General features: G+C 42.1%; 1 protein-coding gene across 8 annotated transcripts in view; it reads right to left on the reverse strand.

The window, feature by feature from the left end:
- Acin1 (apoptotic chromatin condensation inducer 1) overlaps window positions 1–14,710 on the reverse strand; it is a 46,159-nt gene extending 31,449 nt beyond the window's left edge. For 2 of the 8 annotated variants that reach the window (XM_031363036.1, XM_031363034.1), the window contains exons 1-4: window positions 14,213–14,670; window positions 12,774–12,839; window positions 6,562–6,673; window positions 6,085–6,204 (exon numbers count right to left, since the gene is read on the reverse strand). In XM_031363036.1, the coding sequence (XP_031218896.1) occupies window positions 6,085–6,204; window positions 6,562–6,673; window positions 12,774–12,839; window positions 14,213–14,524 (610 nt within the window). In that variant the 5' untranslated portion in view covers window positions 14,525–14,670. The other 6 variants (XM_031363037.1, XM_031363035.1, XM_031363039.1 and 3 more) reach the window with 5 other exon arrangements.
- Between the last annotated feature and the right edge of the window lie 3,553 nt (window positions 14,711–18,263).

Genomic DNA, 18,263 nt, shown 5'->3' on the forward strand with positions numbered 1-18,263 from the left:
TAGTGATTAGCAAATATGTTACTAGCAAACTTACTTCAACCAGAACCTTACTACTAAGGAATAAAGCAGACGTAAAAGGGAATGTGGCATTCTTCTGATACCTACATGGAGGGGTGGTGTGGAATTCCAGCAGGGTTGAGCTCCATCAACCCTAATTCACTCTGCTTTGGGGATGGAGAATGGCAATCTATCATAGGTCAGTAAACTGGAACAATGACAGCTTATTGCTTTGGGTTTTCGTTTTTTTCTGAGTCTTGCCAACCAGACCCTGCTGGCCTGCTACTTAACAGTACAGGCTGTCCTGGAACTTGTGGCTTTCCTTCCTAGTCTGGGTGCACATGGCTTCTCCACTATGTTGGCTTCTCACTCACTTTTACAAGTATTTAAGTGTGTGTAGCTGAGCATGTATATACTCCAAGTGTGCAGAGGTCACAGGCCATCTTGTAGTTGACTCTCCTCCTCCTCCCATGGGGTTCTGGAGACTGAATTCAAGTTGTCAGGCCTGGCAGCAAGTGTTCTTCCTCACTGAGCTTATTTTATGTCTCTCCCCCCAATACCACACTTTTTTTTTTTTTAAATATAGTATTTGTGACTAAACCTAGGACCTCATGATATTAAGCAAGTGCTCTGCACTGAGCTACATCACCAGCCCTATACCACCTTTTCATCTTTTTTTTTTAATTGTTGAAAATTAGATTTTATGGCCAGCCTGGTCTAGAGAGCAGGCTCCAGGTAAGCTAGAAATTATGTTTTATTTACTGTATGTGTGTTTGTTTAAGTATGTGGGCATGCACATGCTACTACATGTGTGGAGATCAGAGGACAATCTTTGAAAGTTCTTTTCTTCAAGTTTGGCAATACCTAGCTTTACCCACTGAGCCTCCCACCCCTCACTCCCTCACTTCATCACCATCATTGACAGGGTCTCTCTACAGGTCCTGGCTGTTCTGGAACTCACAATATAGATCATGCTAGCCTTAAACCACCCTCTCTCTGCCTCCCAAGTACTGGGATTAAAGGTGTGAGCTGTCACACTTAGCTTTATTATTTTTTACTGTTGGGTGATAAACTGCCAAGTTGTCCAAAACATAGAATTCCCCGCCTCACCCTTCTGAGTAGCTGGGATTGAACACGTGCTACACTCTACGACTTCTCAACCTCCCACCTTTTCCTCTATCAATTATAATCACAGGTAAAGTCCTGCTGAGGATCTAAAACACCAGAACTGGCTATTTTTTCAAAACCTTTGCTTTTGAAACCTATTCTATTTAAGGATATGCTGATCATTTTCATTTCACATTACATTTAGAATGGAGAAGACCTGTAGCGTGCACGCGCCTATGCACCAGAAGACAAACTTTATGAGTGTTTGAGTGCCATCCACCTTGACTTTGAAGAAGGATCACTAACTAGTTAGTCAGGCGCTTGCTAAGCAGGCTAGCCTGGCTGCCCAGCGAGCCTCAGCGAGTCCACAGTGCCGATCACAAGCACCCACTGCATCTAGCTTTTTTTTTTTTTTTAGCACGAGTTCTGGGATCCACACTTGGGTTCTCAAAAGCACTTTATTGACCGACTGCTGCCTCCTAGTCCACAGAAGAACCTCCTCAAAAACCACAAGTCTTTACCTTATGAGAACTTTCAAGAGTTCCCTACTTACCTAGAAAATGTTTAAAATTCATATTTACTGGTTTGGCACTTGAAGCCTTCTCTAATATTATTTCAATCTACCTTTTAAATTGTTTTGTTTGTTTTCTTTTGTTTTGTTGTTTTCAAGACAGGGTTTCTCTGTATAGCCCTAGCTGTCCTGGAACCCACTTTGTAGACCAGGCTGGCCTCAAACTCAGAAATCCACCTGCCTTCCAAGTGCTGGGATTAAAGGCGTGCGCCACCACTGCCTGGCTTAAACTGTTTTCTAAGTATTCTTTAAAATTAACAACTAATCTGGTGATACTAGTCTACGTCTGCTATGCCTTTTTAAAAATAGTACAGGGGCTACAGACGTAGCTCAGCTGTTAAGAGTACTTGCTGCTTTTCCAAAGGACCTGAGTTTGGCTCTCAACATGCACGCTGGGAGGCTCACATACCTTCAAGCTCCAGAATGACTCCTCCTTCTGGCTTCTACTGATTTCTAATGATCATCTCAAATCTATACTTCTGCCATGAGGCTTTCTCTAATTACTCAGCTGTGAGATAGCTCACTTTTAAAAAAAAATTAACTTTATGCACATAAATATTTTTGCCTGCATATATGTCTATGTACTAATTCTGTGACTGATGCCTGTGGAGGCCTGAAGAGGGTAACAGAGCCTTTGGAACTAGAGATACAAGTGGTTATTAGTTGCCTTGTGGATGTTGGGAATCAAAGCCAGACTGTCTGAAAGAACAGTCTCTCACTCTGATGATATAGTAGTGTATAACTAGAACACTAGCACTTGGGAAGCAAGGAAGATAGACCTCAAGACTGAGGTTAACCTGGGGCTAAATAGCCAAGCAGTTCAGTGGCATAGTGGTGAATGCCTTTAATCTTAGCACTCAGAAGGCAGAGGCAGGTTGCTCTTTTTGAGTTTAAAGCTAGCCTGGTACACAGCAAGTTATAGGACAACAGAGAGACCCTTTCTCAGAAAAAAAAATAAAATAAAAAAAAAGATAAAACAAAGGGTAGACAATGTTGCTCAGTGGGTAAAGACACCAACTTGTCAAGCTGAATTCAATCCCTGGGATCCAATGTGATAGGAGAGCAAACAAGTTGCTGTCTGACCTCCACATGTGAGTCTTGACATTGGTGCATCCAAACACACACACACACACACACACACACACACACACACAAATGAATGCAATTAAAAAAAAAATCCCATGGTAGAAGGCTAAGGAGATAGCTCAGTGGTTAAGAGCACGTGCCACTCTTCCTGAGTACCCTAGTTTGGTCCCCAGCATCCATATTAGGTGGCTCAAACACCTGTAATTCCAGCTGCAGGGATCCAATGCACTCCTGTGAACAGACCCACACAGATACATATAATTAAAAATAAAAAATAAAAATCTCAAAACAATCCTACAGTATGTATGTGTATCATTTGTATCATGTACTTCTTATCTACCATTTTTAAAGCTTTATTTATTCTCTTCACCAACAGGCATAATGAGATATACTTATAGCAGGAATTGACATGACATTTATTTGAGAATGTCGGTACTCCATTTATAGCAGAGCACCCTTTAGTGAGGGCAGAGTGGGCCAAGGGAGCGTCCTACTCCTTCCCTTCTGGAGAAAAGCGAGGTTCCTGAAGAGCGCTTCAATCATTCCAGAGTTGTCAGTGTTAAGTTTAATATCCAGGGGGCTGGCAAAACACACACACACACACACACACCGTAAAAAGAATTGTCTGTAATCAACAAGATGGCTGAAAAAGATAAAGGCACTAAGACGAAGCCTGACGATGTGAGTTCAATTTCCTGGATCCATATAGTAGAAGGAAAGAGATGTCCTCTGACATGTTCTGTGGCATGCAATGCTCTCTCTCTCTCTCCACACCCACTACGCCCAATCCCCCAACCACTCAACAAACAAATGTAATAAGGGAAGGTGTGCTAGAGAGATGGTTCAGTTGTAAGGAGAGCTGGCTGCTCTTCCAGAGGAACTGAGCTCAATTCTGGTACCCAAATGGTGGCTCATAACTGTAACTTCAGTTCCAGGGGATCAGACAACTTCTGGCCTTATGGACACAAGGCAAACAGGTAGTGCACAGACATACATAAAGGCAAAACACCCAGACACATAAAATTCTAAGGGGACAGAGCACCTGCCTAGCATGTGCAAGGCTCTGGGTTTGATCCATACACAAAGGGAAAAAAAAAAAAGAGAAGGAACACTTACTACCAATGGAATTTTCAGTTAGGGCTGTAGCTCAGTTGGTAGAGTGCTTGATTACCCATTATGCAGTAAGCCCTGAATTTGATCTCTAGCACTGAATAAAGTAGGATGTGATGGAGCATATCATAACTTACAAATTGGGAAGCTGAGGCAGGAGAATCAGTAGTTTAAGGCATTTCCTGGTTACTTAGTGAACTGGAAGCCAGACTAGACTACATGAGACTCTTTGTCTCAAAAAAAAAAAAAAAAAAAAGTGTAGCTCAGTAGTTAGGAACACTTACTGCTCTTATAGAGCTCAGTTCCTACCACCCACATGTCAGTTCACAACTACCTGTAACTCCAGTTCCAGGGCATCTAATATCCTCTTATAAGTCCCCCTAGGCATATTCATGTGCATAGGTAATGTATATTCATATATACAGGCAAACAATAGTCACACAAACAAATAAAAATAAATAATAAAATGATTTTCAAATATTTCCCTCAGGGACTCAGACTAGGATCAAGAAATACAGATATTAACTAATTTAAGATCTTAAAATTAGCCTCAAAAGTCCCTCACTTTCTTTTAATGTCACATAAAATTTCTCTCTCCAATAAATATCTCCAAAATATTAACACTTTCTAGGAATTCTATGTTAATCAAAAGAACCAAAAACACATATTCTGAAAGTATTAAGTATGAAGGGACTGTCATTTCTGATAACCAACTGTTAACTGTATTAACAATTGAAAATATTTGTTCATTTACACATTGCCCTACTACATCGACATAATGTCCACTATCACACGTGTACATGCCTTGAAAACCCTCATTTTTGCTGGGCGAGTGGCACATGCTTTTAATTGAAACACTAAGGAGGCTGAGGCAGGTGGATTTCTGTGTTTAAGGCCAACCTGGTCTACATAAGCGTGTTTCAGGATAGCCAGGGCTATATATTGAGACCTTGGGACAAAAAAAATTAAGGTCTTTCCAAATGACAAAAGCTGTATTTACAGCCTTTTACCGAGATACTATGGAAAATTAGGCACCTAATATTTCTATAATAATGTGAAAAAAATTAATCTTGCTTGAACCAATTATATAAAGCTCTTTATGTTTACAAAATTCTGCATTGTCTTTAATAGTACTTGGCATAACTGTAATTACATAGTCATTTTATCTAGTGTTCATTTACTTACTAGACTGTCAATTTCCTTATGGCAGACATCTTTTTCTCTATTATACCCTGGGGTCTAACACATACCTGGTATACACCAGGCATGTAGTTAAAATTTGTTGAGGGCTGGAGAGATGGCTCAGCAGTTAAGAGCACTGGCTGCTCTTGCAGAGGTCCTGAGTTCAATTCCCAACAGCCACGTGGTGGCTCAAAACCATCTACAGTGGGATCTGATGCCCTCCCTCTTCTTCTGGCATGCAGCTATACATGCAAACAGAGCACTCATATAAACACATTAAAAATTGTTGAATAATTTAACAGTAGATGTTGGGCTGGAGGGATGGCTCAGAGGTTAAGAGCACTGACTGCTCTTCCAGAGGTCCTGAGTTCAATTTCCAGCAACCACATGATGGCTCACGACCATCTGTAATTAGATCTGATGTCCTCTTCTGGTGTGTCTGAAGACATGACAGTATACTCACATACATAAAATAAATATTAAAAAAAAAAAAAAAAAAAAAAAAAGGCCGGGCAGTGGTGGCACACGCCTTCAATCCCAGCACTTAGGAGGCAGAAGCAGGTGGATTTCTGAGTTCAAGGCCAAGTCTGGTATACAGAGTGAGTTCCAGGACAGCCGGGGCTACACAGAGAAACCCTGTCTCGAACCCTCCCCACCCCCACAAAAACAAAACAAAACAAAAACAAAAAACAAACAAAAGGAACAGTAGATGTCAAATATGGAAGTGGTGGTGACTAGATATATACATAAAACAAGTAGATGAATATGTCGTGACTTGCTAAATTCGGAGCTACAAAAGGCTAAAGAGGTATAGAGAAATCATACTGACTTGTAAAATACCAAGCAGTTAGCATGTTAGCAAAATCACATTTCAAAGAAGACATACTTTCTCTAAAATCAGACACCAAATATCAGTTTCACAGAATTCTCCTCAGACTTTCATGGAGGCTTAGCATGAAAGGAGGCATCACTACCTCCCCCACCAACTACGCAGGCTTGACAAACAGCGCAGTGGGGAGGGAGATACGTACGGGGTGAATGTGTGCTGAGCTCCAGCTCTGGTCTGTCCAGGCTGCTCTGAAAGTCAGGAGGCAGCAGGGAAGCCACTCCCTCAGGATGGGTCATCTCGTCCTCCGACTCAGCTGAAGCTTCTGCAAAGTACACATTGGGTCGGGGCAGGGAGGGAGTGAAGTGCTCAGCACGTGGGAACTCCACAGGAGTAAAGGATGGTGGGCACAGTTATAGACAACAAGACACATGAAAAAGAAAGCCTCCCTGGAGCTAAGCTTTCCCTCATCTAAAGGATGCCAGGACTTATTTCCAACTCCTCCTCTTCTCAGACTCAAACACAGCATCTCTCCCTAACAAAGTTAAACTGTAACTCATCTGGCTTCACAAAATACGGAAAGCAAATGAGCAGCAGTCTCACCTGACCTCTTCCTGGAATTAGACTCATCTACTTGGTGACAGAAATTAAAACAAAGACCTTGTTAGAAGTGGCAACTTACCTTCAAGCTCTGCAGCCTCCCGGGCTTCCCGTTCCAGGCGCTGCCTAAGAAGCTCCTGCTGCTTTTCCAGATACTGCTTTATGAAACTGTTCTGGCTCATTTCCTCCCCAATCTGTACAGAGGAAATGGGATGAGAAAGTCTAAGGAAGGGCAACCACTGGGTGATCAGGAAGATCTGAATGCAGGTAATCGATACTCGAGTCATAAAATAAGATGCAAAGCTGGTTTTCTAGTCTTAACCCTGCCACAGATTTTTAGCTCTATATTTTGTTTTTGTCATGGATATGTGCATAAAAATATACTTACATAGTCCAAGTATAAAATCCAGTGTGAAACTCCACGGCGTCAGAATGGCTATTCTAACCAGAGAGAAGCTCATGGTGATGTTCACACTTTTGGGTTTTTATTTGAAAGTTCTTTATAAAGTAGTTTTTTTGAATTAATGAAAGCTTTTATAATTATTTGTGCGTACCGAATGTTTGGGTTGCAGGTGTGAAGTACTGGGTATTGAGACTCAGACATGGGTCCTCTGGAAGAGCACTTTATGCTCTTTAATGACTAAGTTATTGCTCCAGCCAACTCCCGTTAAAAGAAAAGGAATGCTTTAGACACGACTACCACAAATTTAGGTTTGATATTATTAAAATATTTGGGCTGGTGAGATGGCTCAGTGGGTAATAGCACTGACTGCTCTTCCAAAGGTCCTGAGTTTAGATCCCAGCAACCACATGGTGGCTCACAACCACCTGTAATGAGATTGGACAGCCTCTTCTGGTGCATCTGAAGACAGCTACAGTGAATTACGCCGGAGCAAGCAGGGCCAGAGTGAGCCGGGCCGGCAGAAGATCCTGAATTCAATTCCCAGCAGCCACACACATGATAGCTCACAGCCATCTATCTGTACAGCTACAGTGTACTCATGCATACACATAAAATAAAATAAATCTTTAAAATAAAATGTTTTAAAAATAATGATGGCTGGAAAGATGGCTCAGTGGTTAAGAGCCCCAGTTGCTCGTCTAGAGGACCTGGGTTCAATTCTCAGCACCCATGTCAGCTCATGAAGGTCTGTAATTCCTCAGGTTGCAGGGTATCCAAAATCCTCACACAGACACACATGCAGGCAAACACCGATGCATATAAAATAAAGTCATGAAAAATTTTACTCATTTAAAAAATTTTAAAATAAAGCTATGTGGTGGTGCCACACATCTTTAATCCTAGCACTCAGGAGGCAGAGGCAGGCAGATCGCTGTGAGTTCGAGTCCAGCCTGGTCTACACAGAGATTCAAAGACAGTTAAGGCTACACAAAGAAACCCTGTCTTGGGCAGGGCAGTGGTGGTGCACGCCTTTAATCCCAGCACTTGGGAGGCAGAGACAGGTGGATTTCAGAGTTCGAGGCCAGCCTGGTCTACAGAGTGAGTTCCAGGACAGCCAGGACTACACAGAGAAACCCTGTCTCAAAAAACCAAAAAGAAAAAAAAAAAAAAGAAACCCTGTCTTGAAAAGCCCAAAAGTAGAATTAAATTAAAAATAACTACAAAACATTTTAGTAAAAGCAACAAAGACAAATTACCTTATAAAGAAACATGAATTTAAATAACTTTTATAAACAATAAAATCTGATAGTTTCTAAACTCTTTTTACTTTTTCTTTTTTTTTTAGAGACAGGGTTTCTCTGCATAGCCCTGGCTGTCCTGGAACTCATTCTGTAGACCAAGCTGGCCTCGAACTCAGAAATCCGCCTGCCTCTGCCTCCCAAGTGCTGGGATTAAAGGCATGCACCATCACTGCCTGGCAATTTTATTCTTTAGTTAGAGATTATAAGAAAGTATACCAAGGAAAGAGAAAAATTCCATGGAGCAAGTCTACTCCATGTATTTCGACCTAAGAAATACAACTCTTGGAAGGTGCTTTCTGTCTTTGTTTCTTAAGACTTTTTAAGACAGGTTCTCTGTGTAGCCCCAGCTGTCCTGAAACTAGCTCTGTAGGCTGGACTAGCTTCAAACTAGGTCTGCCTGCATATGCATTTCGAGTGCTGGGAATAAAGACGTGCACCATTTCTGGCAGCTAAAGGCTTTTTCTAAGCTGTTCCTATATTAAAGATCAGAATCAATAGCATTATGGCAAAAAGAAGAACTATATTAATATTTTATTCAAAATATTCAGTCCAAAAATTGATATTAGTATACAAGTAACCTGGAGAATAAAGAATTTGGGGATTATGCATCTTTTGAAAAAAAGGTATCCCAACAGTCTAGGCTGACTTCCATCTTGCAATCCTTTGGCATCAGCACCCTAGTTTGAGTAGTGTAGGTGTACTACAACAATGGACCCTGTCCCCCATGCCATATCATCATCCTCCACCTGTGTGTGTGAGTACAAACATACTTAGACCCATATCAGTAAGCTATATCCTCAGGCTGAATTATGCCTTTTCATTTAAATGTTTTTATTATTTATTTAAAAATAACGCATTATTTTTCTCAAAATTCAAAAGAATCAACATGGTACATATCTTTAATCTCAGCACCAGAGAGACAGAAGCAGGTAGATCTCTTTGAGTCCTGGACCAGTCTGGTCAACACAGTGAGTTCCAGACTATCCATCCAGAGCTACATAGCAAGTTCCTGTCTCAAAAAAAGATAAATGCTAGAGAAATGAATCAGCAGAGAGAAGCAACTCTTGCCCTTGCAGAAGACCCAAATCTGGTTCCCAGAATCCACAACCACCTATAACTCTAGTTCCAGGGCGTCTGACTCCTGTGGGCACCAGGCATTGACATAGTACAGGTGCATACACAAGCAGGTAAAACACTCATACAAACAATAAATAAATCTGAAACAAATTTAAAAAAATAAGTAAATCTAAGAAGAAAAAAGTACTAGCTTCTCCAAAAGATCAAGCTCCACCAAACCAGGAAAACATTTTGTCATGTATCTCAAAAGTTCAAGTGCAGGGATAGAGAGATGGCTTAGTGGTTAAGAGCACTGGCTGCTCACTCTTACAGAGGACCTGGGTTTGAGTTCCAGTACACAGTGGCTCACAATCATCTGTTAAGTACAGTTCCAGGTATCCAATGCCTGTTTCTGACAACCCCTGGGGGGACCAGGCATAAGCATGGTGCATATACACAATTGCAGGCATAACATTTATATGCATAACACAAATATAAAAAAAAATATTTAAGGGGCTAGAGAGATGGCTCAGTGGTTAAGAGCACTGATTGCTCTTCTGAAGGTCCTGAGTTCAAATCCCAGCAACCACATGGTGGCTTACAACCATCTGTAATGAGATCTGATGTGTAATAAATAAATAAATCTTTAAAAAAATATTTAAATACATGAAATCAAGAGACAAAGGAAAGGAATATACATTAATACTTGAGAGACTTATAACTCCACCTCCATTAAAAAAGAAACAAAATAAACCACAGAAAGGGGCACGCATGTGGCTTATGCCTGCAATCACACTACCAGAAAAGCTGAGGCTAGAAAACTGCCATAAGTTTGAGTCTGAGTCCAGCCTGAGCTACATGGTAAGTCCCTGCCTCAAAAACTCCAAATTAACCAATCAACTAACCAACCAATCAACCGTTTTGCTTTATTTGAGTAAAAAGAAACCTCCAGCATGCCAGGTTAGTTATGGCCCGTGCCTTTAATCCCAGCACTCAAGAGGCAGAGGCAGGAATTCCAGGGCAGCCAGGGCTATGCAGAGAGACTGTTTCAAACATAACCAAAAAAATCTTAAGAAACACAAGGCAGCCAGGCAGCCAGGCCAGGGTTAACCCTGTCCCCCTTTCTGTAGGGTGCATACATCATTCTTTGTCCTTGAGTTTTCTCCTCACAAACCCTCCTCCTTAGTCCTTCCATGCCTACAGACCTTCAGAAATGAAGCCAATCCAATACTTCCTGTGTTTTCTGTCATATTCTCTAGCAGGAAATCCTTATTTCACTTACAGTAAGTCCCTTAGTACCCAATGGCCACAGATGAAATGTGGATTGTAAGTAAGAAAACAAGTGTTTAAAATTTTGAAGTCTAAAATGAAATCCAAAATACAATTGTGAATGGAGTAGTAGTTTCTTTCTTAATTGGTTTTTAAAGATTATTTTACATGCCTGAATGTTTTAACTGCATGGATATGTGTGTGCCTATAGCAGAAGAGGACACAGGATACCTTGGAACTGAAGTTAGGATGTCTGTGAGCCACCATGTGGGTGCTGGGAACCAAACCTGGGTCCTCTATAAAAACAAGTATTCTAAACTACTGAGTCATCTTCTCGGCTTCATTTATGTGTGTATGTACATGTATCTGTGAGCACATGCATGTGTTTGTGTACTCAGCCATGTTCTTGGAAACCAGGAGGGGGCATTGGATCTCTTGGAACTGGAGCTTCAGATGTTTGTAAGGCAGCTGATATAGGTGCTGAGATCTTGAGCTCTGGTTTGAATCATTGAGCAACAAACACTCTTTACTGAACTATCTTTCCAACCCCTTAGGTGGCTTTTTAATGCTGTGTAACCTCCCAAAACTGACTGGCCTTAGAATTTAATGAGGTTATTAGCAAGGGAACAGGAAAGCACATTTTCCAGTGTCCTGGGCCCACACACCAATGCCTTTTCTTTTAAATGTGTAATGTATTAAATGAAGGATTTAAAAGCTGAAAAGTACCCTACAAGATGATATAGTCTAGAAACTTGTATCTTAACTATACAATAATGTCTTCAAAATAAAACATTTGTAGAAACCTGGGGGATAGAGCACAAGCCTCATTATTCTAGCACTAGGGAAGCTGGGCAGGGAACTGTCCTGAGTCTGAAGATAGAATAGGTTACACTTTGAGTGCTAAGTCATAGTGGCTACATGGAGATACTCTGTTTCAACTCTACAACAATAACAAGGACAACAACAAAAACATTTATGCAAAAACTCTTAGAAGAAAATTTTTTTTTCCTGAGACACTCTGCAGAGTAGTTATAAAACTATGAACTAAGTCAAACTACTTTTCCTATTTCAGGTAAAGAAACAAAGGCCCCCAAGTGTTAAGTACCTTGTTCTAAGTAATCAAGGTTTTAAGGACATTTAAGAGTAACTACAGACAGTTAAACAGTTAGTCCTAGAAATAAGGGGTTACTAATAAGGTATCAATAAATCTGTATCAAAAAAGTTCTTGATGAAAAAGTATTTTATTACATCTATATTCAAAGACAACTTTCCCCCAAACTGATGGCAAGTGACTTCAGATTCTTGTGGCACATTTACTCAGAGTCATACCTTTGATTCGCTTCACTTCAAGAATTCAAAATTCATTCAGGACTCCTTTGATGTGTATGTGTGTATGTATGTGTGTATACACACACACACACACACACACACACACACATATATATCATGTAAATATACATGATATATATATGCATGTATATATACATACATATATATGTGTGCATTATATAGATACATATACACACACACTTTTTTTCCTGTATCTTTTCCTTTTTTAAAACTCCAGTTTTTTTTTTTTAAGATTTATTTTATTTTATGTGTATGAGTACACTGTAGCTGTACAGATATCCGTGAGCCATCATGTTTGTGGGTGCTGGGAGTTGAACTCAGGACCTTCTGCCGGCCCGCTTGCTCCGGCCCTGCTCAATTCACTATAGCTGTCTTCAGACACACCAGAAGAGGGCATCCAATCTTATTACGGGTGGTTGTGAGCCACCATGTGGTTGCTGGGATCCGAACTCATAACCTTTGGAAGAGCAGTCAGTGCTCTTACCCGCTGAGCCATCTCGCCAGCCCTAAACTCCAGTTCTTTATACAAAATTGAAGTTGATGAGAATTCAACTGTCTGAGGTCTGGAGAGATGGCTCAATGGTTATACTGGCTGCTTTTATAAAGGACCCAGGTTTAATTCAGCACCCATACAGTGGCTCACAGCTGTCTGTAACTCCAGTTCCAGAGGATTTGACACCCTCTTCTGGCCTCTGTGGGCACCCGTTGGGAGGCAAATCAACCATACACATAAAATAAAAATAAACCTTAAAAAAAGAAAAAAAAAGTACAGCAACTGTCTAGTATGAGACCACTTGCAATAAAAATAATTTAAGAAAACACTGCTTCTGATAAACATGGAAGACAACATCAAATCTTCCCATTTATTATTTTCTCCAAATAGCCCATTCTATCTAAACAAACCTCTTTTCTTACCTGTGAATTTGGCTGGAATGCAGCATGGGGTGTTGAGTGTTTTTGTAAATTTTCTAGCATTAGAGCCTGGTATAAAGAAGAGCAAAAATCAGAAACCAGGAGGGGAACAAAAAAGCAGTCCAGATCTCTACCTCTCCGACAGACAGCCTTTTCACTGAATTACTTAAATTTACATTTATGCTATATTCCTTTCGCCGAGCCTAAAAGCCCTTTATTAATACTGTTCTCATTCATCTTCACAAGTCTCTTAAAGGTAGCCATGGTTACTGCTCCCAAATGTAAAACACAGACACACAAAGAATCAGTGACCTGGCTATGTCACAAAAATCAGCAAAAGTGACAGAATCAGAACCAGAATCCCTACTATTGTCTGCAATTTTGACTAGGAGCCACTTCTAAATCTGGTAATACAGGCCAAAAATACTCCACGTACTCAAAACAAGTTTCAAATCACATAAAACCAACACGAGGCTAGTTTGGATTTGACTATTACTTGATTAATTTTTCAGAACTAAAACTACTTTAAGTAAACTTGTACAATTTCCAGGAGTGTAACACTCAGACAAATCAAATGTATTAAAAATTTCACAGAGAAACTAACCATAGACCTTGTAACCCGTGGTCTGACCTAATCCACACCCACCCACAAACTGTCAGCTTAGGGAGAAGCAACGGTCTGTCAATTCAAACCCTGAACTGACCGAGTCCCCATCTGTATTACGAGCCACGGACCCTAATTACACTAGTCCGGCTAGCCTTCCTTCCCTCCATTTACACCAAACCGATACACCTCATGACAAGCTCATTCTCACTACTCAAACCGATACAAAATCCCCAGCCTAAAGTAATCTGTCTCACCTCTCGCACCAATATCCACCAAATTCTTATCCAGACTGCTTCTCGATACCCTATAGACACCCGTCTCTGACCGAGTCCTTCTATCAAGGTTTCCCTTTATCAAAGGTCTTAATCTAGTCAAGCGGACATTTTTACCCTATCCCAAATGTACTATTGCAGATACAGACAACAAGCCCATCCGCCCAACTGTATCCCTAACTCGGACCCAGCCCTGCTCGCCCCCTTAAGGCCAGCCACACCGGTGGTTGTAGAGGGATTTAACTCCTTCTGCAGCGCATGCGCCGAAAACACAGACACAAACAAGGAGGGGGTGGGGGAAGAAGGAAGGAGCTTAAGACACTCCGGGAGAGTAGCGCGCACCCTCCCATTTTGGGCTCGCGCCGCTGCCGTTAAGGCGGGAACCGGCGTTATCTCCATTCCAGCGCCAGCCACACCAACCACCGTGCGCGTGGATCTGCAGGCTCGCGCTGGCGGCCTGAGAGAGCTCGCGCCGAGCCCGGACACTGCGCCTGCGCCGCGGCGGAGACTCGTCTCTACCGGGTCCGCTCCCCTCCAACACCTCGGCAACGCTGACTCCTTACCCCTTTAAGCCGCTTGACCAGGGCACTCTTCTGCCCGCTCTTGGCTAGGCCTCGCTGCTCCAGTGCGGCCTTCAGGTCGGTCACCCGCAGAGCCTGAAGAGGCTTCCCGTCCAGAGTCACCTCCTCCAGCTCCGCCATCTTGCGTGAGGTACTCGGGTCCGTCCCGACGGCTTCGGGCATCTTCGGTAATTTCCGCCAACGCCCTTCGAACGGACCGAATTGGCCCCGCCTACTGCCATAGTCTACCCCTCTATTACCGCTCAGAATTCCCCGGGTTCCTCCGAAACTGTTCGGTAGTTTCCGTCTCCACATCGGTACCAATCGGCTTTTTCCATCTGCCTAGCGGCTGGCCCCTCCCATTTTGCTTTCAGGCTCGTTTGTTTTCGTCTTGCCGAGGCTTTGAATCGAATCTATTCGGAAGCACTCGAATCTGGCATACCCATAATCGGAAATATTCGGCTATCTCCGGACCTGGGGGGCTGAGGCGCTGGGGCACTTGGGTATTTGGGGCTGGTTCCGGAGCGGAAGTGCGTGGGTTACTGGGGCTGGCTCTGCTCTGGGTTTTCAGGAAACATGGAAGAGGGTCGGAGAGTTGGAGCAGGAGCTGAAGGACTCTTGTGATCTCTGGGCGCCTTCCAAGGGGAAAAGGGAGGTAAGAGGAAAAGAAATTTCTCCTAGGCCAGAGAAGACCTGGTGTCTGCAGGTTTTATTTTGGCTAACCCTCCTGCTTCCTGGCGAAGTCGCTTTGGTTCCCCATCTTCTATATCCCGGCCATTCGGTCTAAGAAATACTTTGTCCTGTGGGGCTAAGAGACCCGCGGCTTCCAAACGTGGAAAAAAGAAACAATGTGTTTCTGATCCCAGACTGAATTTATTAATGACAATGACCATGGAAGCCATGTAGCAAGATCCTGGGTTAAAAATTCCCTTTCTCTGAAAAAGAAAAGTTTTAGGAGACACTTCTCCCTGTTAGGGCCACTTTGAAACTGGCAGTCACCCTGAACCGAGACTTAGAACCGACGTTTAGGCACTCTATTCTTTGTCGATACAAATCTTCCAACTTGGAGAAGTAGGAACAGAAGTAGTAACTTAGGTCATAGAGAGTTGAAGGCTTTCATTATTGGAGATACAAACTGTAGGACTAAAACATTTTGGAATAAATTGGCTTACACTTGCATCTATAATGCAAAATCAGTGGCCCTAGTAGGTATAAACCGTTAAGGAAAACTGTTCAGAGATGTGCATCAATATCACACTTTTTAGGCTACCTAAGTCAAGAAAGCAAAGGCACATTTTCAGAACCTTAAAAAAGTTAGTGTGGCTTCTGATTTTCTGTTACCTTATTTGAGACAAGATCTTTACTTAGCCTGCTCTAAAGTTTACTGGTGTGGTATAGAATTTAATAAGAGGGTCATAGAACATAAAATGTTTCTGACAGATTTCAGAGGCTGTGTACACATTGCACAGAAGGTTCTTGCATCATGTCTCCACCACAAACACACACACAATGTGTGAAACTGGAACGAGTTGTTGGTGCCAGTTGCTTGTATCATAGTTTAAAAAAACTGTACACTTTTAAAGAGATAGAACAAGCAAGAAATGTGTTTTCTGTTAAGGTTTGTGATCAGTTCTTACTGTGTTACCCAGGCTGGCCTCAATTGCTTGTTTTTCCTTATAATTTGTTTGGTTTGGTTTTTCAAGACAGGGCTTCTCTTTGTAGCCCTGGTTATGCTAGAACTTATTCTATAGAACCAGGCTGCCTATGAACTAGAGATCTGCCTATGGGTGCCTCCCGAGTGCTGGGATTAAGGGCATGCTCCTCCACCATCTGGCTTGTTTTTATTATTTTGTGTGTATGTGTGTCTGTCTATGGGTATGTGCTTGTCTCACAGAGTTCAAATTTTAGCTTGAGAGCTGAAGCTACAGGTGGTTTCAAGTCACTTGATGTGAGTGCTCTGGAGAGCAGAAAGTGAATTTAAATGCTGACCAGTAGTCTTCCGAGCCCCTCAGTTGGCTGTTTTTAAGATCATTTATAAGAAGTAGGTGGGGATATAGTTCAATTGGTAGAGTGCTCGCTTAGCGTGTCAGAAGCCCTAGGTTCTGTCTCTAACATCACAGAAATGGTGTGGTGACATTTCACAGTTCTTGAAACTAGTGTAGCCTAGGCTACACAAGACTGACTATAAAATCAGAAGAGATGTGGGGAGAGAGGCTATGGGTTGGTGGCATGCCTATAATCTGCAACACCAACACTTGAAGGTTTAGAGATTTTTCTCTATGACTCAAGGTAACCTGTGAAAACGATTACTCTTGTCTTGATACAGAAACCTCTGCCCCCAAATCATTCAAACCAAGACGTTCAGGTGTCTGTCACCTATGAAATTGCCAAGACCATCAAGGCTGTGGGTACCTCAAAAACCACCCAGTATGTAAAAGGTGTCCCTTTAAAGAAGCAGTGTGTGATTTGTAGGCAGTATAACAGTAGAGTTGGTAAGTGTGCCTACAACAAACAGTAGGTCTAGACATGTGACTGGTAGCCCCAGGACAGTGCTGGGGTTTTGCTACCCATGCTTGAAAATGCTGAACTTACAGGTTTTCATATAGATTCTGTGGTCACTGACAATAGCCAGAGCAAAGCACCCCAAGTAGAGTCAGATAAACTCACATGTGAATGTTCCTCACTGAAAAGGAGCTGTTCCTAAGCCAGAAGAGGAGGCTACAAGAAGAAAAGACATCCCAGAAGAGACTGATGGAACAAAATCTTCCAGCATGTGAATAAATTTAGCATCAAATAAATGCAAATAAAAGTTAATGTGCTGGAACAAAGGCAGGAAGGAACAGTGGTCAGGTAGGGTTTTGGTTTTTTTGTTTTTTGTTTTTGTTTTGTTTTGTTTTTTGTTTTTTGTTTTCTCTGTGTAGCCTTGGCTGTCCTGGAACTCACTCTGTAGACCAGGCTGGCCTCGAACTCAGAAATCCGCCTGCCTCTGCCTCCCAAGTGCTGGGATTAAAGGCGTGCGCCACCCCCGCCCAGCTTTTTTTTTTTTTTTTTAAGATTTATTTATTTATGTATTTTATGTATATGAGTACACACTGTAGCTGTACAGATAGTTGTGAGCCTTCATCTGGTTGTTGGGAATTGTCTTTAGGACCTCTGCTCACTCCAGCCCAAAGTACACTGTAGTTGTCTTCTGAAGCACCAGAAGAGGGCACCAGATCTCATTACAGATGGTTGTGAGCCACCATGTGGTTGCTGAGATTTGAACTCAGGACCTTCAGAAGAGCAGTCAGTGCTCTTACCTGCTGAGCCATCTCACTAGCCCCAGGTAGGGTTTTTGTTTGTTTGTTTGTTTGACCCAGAATCTCAGACTGGCCTGGAACAATAATATAACTGAGGTAGATCTTCTAACTCATACTTCTGCCTCCAGCAGGCCTACCATATATGCCACCATGCCTGGCTTGCGTTTTTTTTGTTCTTTTGTTGTTTTAAGATAGGACCTCACTCTGTAAGTTAGACTGGCCTGGAACTTACTTTGTACCTATGTAGTCCAAACTGGTCTCTAATTCTTGGTAGTCCCTCACCCCAGGTTTCTACACACTGGGATTATAGATCTGAGCCACCACACCTGACTTAGGTCAGTGGTGTTAAAAAGGAAATAAAGTTGGCAAATACCAAGTGAAGTTATTCTTGGGTGGCTTCCCTAAGGTAATTGTATAAAAATAAAAATAGAGGATCTTCTTACGTGTGGGTGTGGCTAAATGTATTTGTAACCCCAATATTCAAGAAGCTGAAGTAGGAAGACCAAATTCCCAGCCAGTCTTTGGCTGCACATGCATAGTGAAGTCCTATCATAAGAAAGGGTTCTGTTGTTTTTCTATAGATTGAATTAGTCGATGCTGATTGGGTGCAGTAGGGTTTATTGCTTATGAGGTTATGTTTTGGTTGCTTTCTGCCAGAGAGTGTATTAACAGAGCTTTGTTTGTTTCAGGATGTCACTGGAATCATCTTCCACATCAGTGCCAGCCTGCTTCCCTTCTGTGTTACCTTCAGTGCC

Source organism: Mastomys coucha, unplaced genomic scaffold (genome assembly GCF_008632895.1).
Source record: "Mastomys coucha isolate ucsf_1 unplaced genomic scaffold, UCSF_Mcou_1 pScaffold9, whole genome shotgun sequence".
In the NCBI taxonomy this organism is placed as follows: Eukaryota; Metazoa; Chordata; class Mammalia; order Rodentia; family Muridae; genus Mastomys; species Mastomys coucha.